Source organism: Alexandromys fortis, unplaced genomic scaffold (genome assembly GCF_014885135.2).
Source record: "Alexandromys fortis isolate MF-2015 unplaced genomic scaffold, M_Fortis_MF-2015_v1.1 scaffold_229, whole genome shotgun sequence".
Lineage (NCBI taxonomy): Eukaryota > Metazoa > Chordata > Mammalia > Rodentia > Cricetidae > Alexandromys > Alexandromys fortis.
The window spans coordinates 872,752-881,767 of record NW_026068122.1 but is presented as its reverse complement, the minus strand read 5'-3'; the positions used below and the strand labels follow the sequence as shown (position 1 = coordinate 881,767).

Below are 9,016 nucleotides of genomic sequence, written 5' to 3'. Positions count from 1 at the left end.
ATGTATATAAAATTTTTCATCTATTTCTATTTTGTAATCTATATAAGTTCTCTTACCTTTTCTTTACAAGACTGAAAAACTTTTAAAGGTAGAACACTGAGAAATTTTTATTCACCTCATATATGTCAATGTGTTTCTTATAGAGTATCCTCGAACAGAATCAGAATGGGAAAACAGCTTTGCCTTGAAGATGTTCCTTTTCCAGTTTGTCAACCTGAACAGTTCTATCTTCTATATTGCATTCTTTTTGGGAAGGTGAGTTAACTTTACACATCCTGCCATTGCCAGGGAGGAAACAAAACACAAACCTCTCTGTTGCCAATTAGGTAATAGAAGCAGAGAATTCTTACCTCTGCCTTAGAATATTATGTAATAATTTTTGCATGTTTTCTTATTCTAGTAACCTCTGACAGTTACTACTTAAATTTTGCACAAACACACACACACACACACACACACACACACACACGAGAGAGAGAGAGAGACAGAGAGAGAAGAAAAACACCATTGATGAGTTATCATCTAATTATAACTAATTAATATTTAAATTAGAAGAAAATAATTTCATATATCCCTGAGTTATGATTTTTTGATGTGTAAACCAGGATTTTAATTATTTTTTCTCCTTCAATCTAAAACTTGAGAAAAAAAAGCACAAAATTGAGGAGCCCAGTTTGCTATTTGGTTAGCCCTCCATCCACATGTTTCCATGGGAACATTCAGAAGCTAGAAACAATTTGAACAAAGCCATTCAGTACATTATGATGATATTCATTAGTCTGGCCCACACAGTATTAAAATTCCTCATGAAACAAAGTATTGAATATCATCAGCTTGATGTATCTGCACTTTCTCTACTCATTGGTACTGAGTTCATTCTGCACTTTCTCCTTTTAAAGTCAGTTACTTTGATGTTGTTTGAGCACAGCAAATATCAACTGGAGGGGACAAATTGCACCAGTGAACAATTATGGCTGCCCACACAAGCACTCAGTATGATGCGTCACCAGGTGAACTTCACTTAATTGCTAATGAATTCAAACACTCTTTACAGATTCGTAGGCCACCCAGGAAAATACAATAAACTTTTTGAGCGATGGAGACTGGAGGAAGTAAGTAATCCCATGAGAGTGGGTGTGTGGATGGGTATGGATGCAGGCCAGTGACTGTGGGAGGTAATGGGCTAAGGAAGAAAGATATCCATGAGCGTTAGAGGCAAATTTTGAAAGAGAAGAGATTTTTGTATTCAAAATGGAAGCAACTACATTTAAAAAAAAAAAATGTTTTTAGACTTAAACACCAATATACTGGCCTCTTTCCTCATCGTTTTTAAATCATGTTTTCTTGTTTGTTTGTTTTCTATTTATAAGCTCCACAAATATAAACCCATACGTTTACTCATTTTGGAAAAGTATTTTTATCTATTGAGTGAGTTTCCTAATGTAATATGTTAGGTTTCCTTTGATGAATTGAAAGTTCAGTCTAAAATAAAACATAAAATAAACTTCTGTGCACATGTCCTGAAAGCTCATATTCTTTATGGATTTGCAAAACGTATGACCCAGAGAAACAAAATGAAGGGGTAGGTTCACTGTTCCCTCATGAGCCTTCATGAGGCTGAAAGATTGTCCCTCAAAAAGTCAGCACACAGAGTGTAGAGTTGCTTTGTCATGCTTCAGCCAACACAAGGATGGGAAAGGATCTAACTAGTCAAGGGATACCTTTGATTCTGGTTTCTTTGGTGGCAAGCAAGTTGAGAAATACTGGGGATTTTTTTGTGTCTATGGTTATGATATATTTCTCTGTGTGCTCTTCCTGTTCACTTTCTGTGCTTATTAATTCATAAACTAATATGATTTCAATCTGACATTTCAAATTGCCTTAAATTTTAATTTTTCCTTAATAGCTCATTTTAGAAAAATATTTAACATTTATCTAATGAAAATGATAAATCTTTTGTTTTGTTCTTGTAGTTTGCTTAGGACTTTTTGTTGTTGTTGTTGTTGTTGTTGTTGTTAGTTTGATTTGAAAAAGAGTCTCACCATCCACGATGGCTTTGAACTAGCTATGCACCCGATAACTAGTTCAAACCCCTGGCCTTCTTGCCTCAACCTCCCAAGTGATGGGATCATATGAGTGCACCATTATAACTAGCTTAAACTGTACTTAAATGTATATAAACCATTCTCATTTTATTTATTGTGAATTTCTTCTCAATTCTAGGAACATAAATAACTCATTTTTAATAATTTTCTAATATTGTGACATTTTCTAATTAAAAACTTGCTTTTGTATAAAGAATAATCAAATATTTTCTACCAAATAGAAGCTGCACATTTAGCAAAAGGAATCTCTAGATTTATGAAAGCCTAATTTTATAATTGTGTCTATGTCTGGTCTGTGTTTTCCTGATCAGAATTTTGTTCATTCTCTCAGTTAAAATGATTTTCATGATTCCTTTGTAAAAATCCAATGAGTAGATGTTGTCTTTAATATGAGGTTATAATATAGAAAGAGTTGAGAAAAGACTACAGAAAAAAAATGAAGGAAGAAATAATTCTTTTCTCTATTAAATAAAAAGTTCATCAAAACCACAGGGAGGCCTCATTTTTATTCTTTCCAGACTGTTTTAGAAATTCTCTCTATACATGAATGAAGCCTAAAACTTCCTCGGAATACATGCTTTACAATAAAAAGCTAGGCTCAAATGTTAATTACCCTTGCAATTTGTACTTTGCCCTTTAGTCATGACTCACAACTATCTAGTTATCCATGCTAAATTGGCAGTAGTAATGACTATGTTGCTAAATTATTTATAGGTAAGCATTAATTTACAAAACACAACAAGCACAACCCTAGACTCTGAGAGGATCTTCACAAATTGTTGCTGATACTTATCACTCTTATGGCTCCATCTTGATAGTTGTAGTATTTTGTGGCCAAATACAGACAAAGGCTGAGTGCCATGATATATTTCTAAAATCCCAACACTTGAGAAGACGAAAAGGGAAGATGACAAGTTGGAGACAAACACTGGGTGCATAATGAATCACAAATCTAATAGGCTTTTACAAAGTAAGACTTTGAGGGTGAGGAAGAACACTAAGACCTTATTAAGCCTTGGATTGCCTGGACCTCTTGGTTTTATTTTCACTTTATTTTGTTCTGTTTATTCATATGACTGTTAATTAATTTTTGTTGATATTTATGGCTAGGAATTATGCTCACCTCCAACAAAAGCCTGGTCACCTTGGTCATCCCCTTTATAACTTAAGGCTTGCTTCTTTCAAAAGGGATTGACTGAATTAGTTACAAAGCCTAAGGTGAGAAAAGAGTGGCTATAGCCACAAAGATGCAGATTGATACCCTTTTGGGGGCTATCACTGCCATTAAGGTTGTTCAAATGCATGTTATTATTCTTAATTATGAAATGTGGGGAATCTTGATTAATTATTGAAAACTCCAGAAAAAGTAATTATAATACTACTATCAGTAAAATGTCTCATAATCCTCCACATTTTCTATTACAGATGAGATATGTGTTGGTTATATTTACCAACAAAGACTAAATATTTTAGAAAAATAGTAAAATTAGCATTGTAATTTATAATACTCCCTAGAAATCTTCAATTATAGAGAGAGTCTGAAAATTAAGAATGAGTATTTACTCTGAATTCCTTCACATAAGAAGCAAGTATGAGTGCAGGGTCTATAACAGGCCTCTAATGAAGGGTCTTCAAAAGACAGTCTCATTAACTTAACTGATAGCATTAGTAATCATGAAGAATAGGATATAATCATAAACGAACAAACATTTCAACCTTGCATTCTAATGTCCTATTTGCTAGAATTTCCCACCCAGAGAAAAATCTTATCTGAGAATTTCGGCTCCTTCTTTTTGAAATGGCAACAGGAAGAGGTAGCACAGTATTCTCATATGTGAAATTAAATTAAATTAAATTATGCATTTCAAATAAGAGGCACAATTGATAAGAATCAGTAAAATGAAAAATGATACAATTTGTCAAGTTTTATGAAGTAGCTATATTGGATTTGTGGCTTTCACTATAGTTATGTAATATCTAACAAAAATATCATATAAATCCATTATTAAATTGTTTTAAATTGCTGACATTTATCAAGCACTTACTAAATATTGGTATATTCCAGAAATTTTTATTAAGTGCTTTCTATACAATTTCACTAAATCCTCATAGCAATATTATTGCTATATTAATTTTATAGATGAGTGAACAAAAAACAGAAGTTTCATAATTTACTGAAAGTCACAAAACTGATGAAAGTATGATTCAAATAAAATTAGCATTGCTTCAAAATCTTGCTTTGGTCATTATTTCCAGCCACCATTGGGATGGGATATTAGCATAACCTTGGACATACATTTTGCTGACATGACCAATGACTGGTTCACATATTGAGATGGGTTTAGAGTGAAAATTCTAAAGTAGGTGAAGCAAAGGGACATGGAGTCTGACAGTCTTTTCTAGGCCCTAGTTTCCTCAAAGTTGGTATCGTGACTAAAGTCACTCAGTCTTGCTACCACCTTCCCCACACACATTCTCACCAAGAATGAGAAAATCTCATTCTTGCTTAGGTCTTTTGCATATTGATCCGTGACTGAATATATATTCTAAGTATGAGATTTTTCTACCAAATGAAGTTTAGAGCATTTAAGCACTGGGTTTAGCCACCACAATGTGAATTGTATAAACTAACAAAGGCCATCATGTCTTGTTGTTCTCTATAATAAAGATAAAGATATTTATAAATTACAAATTTTTCAAGGCTCAATTTTAACAAAATCATTGTTGACTTGTTATTTTGACTTTGACATAGCCTTTACAGGAATGATTCAATCATATATCACTCATGGTTTTTTTTTTCCACTATACTGTATGTGTGCCAAGCCTACATTCCAGCACAACTGACATATTTGATAAATAGAATTTATCTTTAACATGATGCCTTGTGGGAAGGAGACCAGAGTAATTCTTCCTCAGACTCTGAGCAAATCAATTTGCCTCCTAGTCTCTCTATAAAAATAGAAAGCCACCTTGTTGAACTTTGATTGTCCCATGTATCTTAGCAATTCAACTTCAGATATTCTATAGAACACACACATGGTATAAAGTGAGGAAGAAGTCAGGGGTCATATGTTCATGTTAGAAGGAAGACACGACCAGGAATTATTGAACCTGAGCCCTGCTATGTCATGAGCATGGCCATGGGCAAACCTACTCTTTGGTTCAGATTGTTGAGCTACTGGGCTAGAACAGGAAAAGCAGGCTCTTTTATATCTTAATTATTCATTCCTTTTGAAGTCCCACTAGTACCAATTTGACAGAAATAGAAACTATGATCAAAGCCATAGGAACCCCCATTTTTATGAGCAGGACATGATCCAGACCTGAATTGCCTTTTAAACTGAATAGTGCAATTTAAAGTAGCACATATTGGTTGCAGTACTCACTTAAATAGTATTTCTGTGAGTGAGTGTATATGTGTTTCATTCCAATTTATTGAACTCAAACAACAGCAAAAACTTAGCACAGAGAAGAAAATTTTTATAAAAGCCCAGGCAAGGAGACCTACATGATCCAGTGATTTTCAAATCACTTAATGTTACAAAAATACTGTCCAGAAGAGAAAAAGTGGGGAGACAAGAAAGACATGCAGTGCAGTATGCTGATTGCCTTGTTCAGCAGCCCTTGAGGAGAGGGAGGAAATGACAATGGTGATCCCTGTTTGCAAGTCACTATTGTTAGTTTCTTAGCTTTGAGCTAAAAGCAGAGAAATAGAGATCTTACTAAAATGTCTTAATTTTTTCAGAAAATCTAAAATTATTTGGAAATAGATCCTAGAAATATAATCATAAACACATTTTCTTAATACCTTATTGTTTATAGATGTAGAGCATTTGTTAGCATTCATCATATGTGACCATGATTGACAGCTGGAAAACAGCAAGGACTCACTGATAGCTAACCCAAATTCCACCATGGTTACTGAAAATGTCATTGTACCTGTTTCCCTTTTTTTATGTGGGAAAATGAGACCCAGATGTAAAGTTTGCCTTGCAATTTAAAGTTGGGGATATTTGAAGCAGCTTGGGACACAGAGAGAGAAGTAGAATCTTTGAGGGGGAGCAGAAGCTTATGGCTCTTCCACTTCGGTTTTAGTGCCATCCCAGTGGCTGCCTGATAGACCTCTGCCTCCAGATGGGAGTCATCATGTTTTTGAAGCAAATCTGGAACAACTTCATGGAGCTGGGATATCCGTGAGCATGCTATCTTTAGATGTGTTTTATATAGAATTATGATTCGGGGTTCGTGAGCAGTGAGATGATCGGTCAGCTCCCGCTCTGCTCCTTACTAAATGTATGATTTCCTGGAAGTTCAGCCTTTCCGAGTCACAATTTTTACATCTTTAAGAAAAGATACATGGTTAGATCAACTTCAGGACCAGATGATGAGATTAAAGGAACTAATGTACGTAGAATATAGTTCAGTTTGTTAGCTATTTTTAAACATTAGTAAAACCGAATCTTGGAAAGAAAATAGATTCTCTGTTGTCTTTGAGCTATCAACAGGTATAAGGTGGTAGTAACTTTATTGTTAAATAAAAAGGGCCTCCTTTCCTTCCAAAATGGAACATTCAAGCAAAAGTTTTGAACAGAACAAAGTTTGACAAACCTTTTATGATGCCTTCTTTGTCTTACCTCTACAAAAATCATTAGAAGCAAACTGATGTGATAATAACCTGTGAGGACATTTTCATATGAAAGAAAAACAGACGAGCTGATTCATGATATATACAGATTTACTCATTGAATAATGATATAAACAGGCTTACTCATCAAAATGAGAGAAGTCCTATTAACACAGCAGCATGCTGAGTATTGGTTAAGCTATGGGTAGACTTAGAGCATGGGTTCAGAATGATCTACTCCCGGTCTGAATTTTTTTCTCTGTTCCCTGCTAATTTTGGTTAGAGTTTATGTCATCTCTCTGATATTTTTTTCACTTGTGAAACAAGAGATTTGCAAGGACTAAATTAAATGACCCAATATAATTTAAATTTTAAATAACAAAATGCTTTGGAAGAATGTATATTATATACAAATGTGAACATCTAATATATTTGTATAAATATATATGTGCAGGTTATATAACAGACTCAGTGAAATCTCTTCTACATAAAGCCTGCATGAGGAATGAAGGGCTAGAGTCCCTCATGTACTTGCTGTGTTCCTTCCTCTCCTTTTCCTATCACTCTAAAATGTGTGGGATAGGAGGCATCATATAAACACAGCTGAGGAAATTAGACATCAAGTGTGGGGCATAGGATTTGATCTGCCATAAGCACTTCATAAATTTCAGCAGGGTGAAATTGTGGCCATTGTAGAACAGAAATGGATTCTTAGTAGCACCATCATATGTGATCTGCTGTGTTCATTGTTCATGTTTGACACTAATTGTAAACATGGCCTCACTCTGATGGTAATCTTGGATCATGGATGTCTAATACTGAGCGAAAATAGCAAGGTGGAATGGATCACCAAAGCAGTAGTTTTCAAATTTTAAACCACAATTTTCTATTCAGCTAAAACCTTAAGCAAAATCAATACAAATAAAATTTAAATAAGCAGATTGGTGTCAATTCTAACCTGCCTCCCCTTTCACATCTTTGTGGGATTCCACGGGCAACCTCCATGGGCTATTGACTGGAGCACTGCTTCTTCCAATGGAATCAGAGTCTCCAATTACCTAAAATTAAACCTTAGGTCCTATTAACTGAACTGTGTAAATTCCTGTCATTCGAGAGTATCTTTTTTTAAAGTCTTAAGTAATTCATTATGCAGAAGCCCATCACAGTGCACACCAGGTTTTCTCTAGACTTCATAGTATCATGCCCATCCGTGACCAGTGATAGAGAATTTTCACTTGTTTTCCAGGCCCCAAACAATGATTCATGTAAGCAAATCTATTGCTGATATTTTTTCTTAACTATAGTAGTAGAATGTTATCATTAGTGTTCAAACTTTTCATGTGTTTATAAACTCAAAGAAGTTAAGTGGCAGGATGAAGGACTCAGGCCTAAAGACAACCGGAAACAGGAGTTTTTACAGGGGGAGGTAGGAGAAATGAATTTAGCTTAGTCAGTTCCAAGGAATGGCTCAGTTTATTGGCAATGAAGTAGTATCTAGATGTTTGGAGAACTTCAAAGAGTTCTAGAATGATAGGATCTAGTAACGTTCACTAAATCTTTGGTAGTTTGACTTTATAATTTAAAGATTTAAAACTTTGTAGAGTTTAGATGTACTTTGTTTACACTCATTGAAAAATTAATACCACTGACTACCTTCACTTCCAAGAATACTTGCTATAACAATAGATTATTTGAAATTTGTTATTTCTTAGTAAATATACACATTTTCCACAGATGCTTTAGTAACAGTTCACATACCCTTGGTCTGCTCCCTGATGCAGGTTAATCCAAAACTGGTGGTCACGGCATAAAATCAAGCGGGGAATACAGGATGCTTCTATACCACAGTGGGAAAATGACTGGAATCTTCAGCCCATGAATATTCATGGACTGATGGACGAGTACTTAGAAATGGGTAAGGAGAGGCTTTTCTGGAGGGCCATGTGGCCTCATTAATATTGCTTTGTCAGTTAACATGAGCTTTGGTTTAAGGAAAAAATGGCGATAATAACAATGCTCTCCATTCGCACTGATCATTCTGAAACACAAGTGAACCATATCCTTAAAAAAAAAAAAAAATCAGAGGTCCGAAGCACGCCCTGTGCACTCTCACAGACGTTACAGTCAAGAAACCGTGCTATCTAGTTAAAACGAGGTTGTTCACACAATGAAGCCTCGAGTTTTTTTTTTATAAATTTTTTTTCTTTTTTTTTCTTTTTTTTTCTTTTTTTTTAATTGAGAATAAGAAAAAAAAGTTTCCGCCTCCTCCCAGCCTCCCATTTCCCTC

The 9,016-nt window shown here is 34.7% G+C and overlaps 1 protein-coding gene across 1 annotated transcript in view; it reads left to right on the top strand.

Moving 5' to 3' along the window:
- Ano3 (anoctamin 3) overlaps positions 1-9,016 on the top strand; it is a 292,415-nt gene that overhangs the window by 269,176 nt on the left and 14,223 nt on the right. The window contains exons 20-23 of the mRNA XM_050125418.1: positions 144-255; positions 1,055-1,112; positions 6,201-6,298; positions 8,511-8,644. Of these exons, the coding sequence (XP_049981375.1) occupies positions 144-255; positions 1,055-1,112; positions 6,201-6,298; positions 8,511-8,644 (402 nt within the window). The remainder of the gene's footprint in view (positions 1-143; positions 256-1,054; positions 1,113-6,200; positions 6,299-8,510; positions 8,645-9,016) is intronic.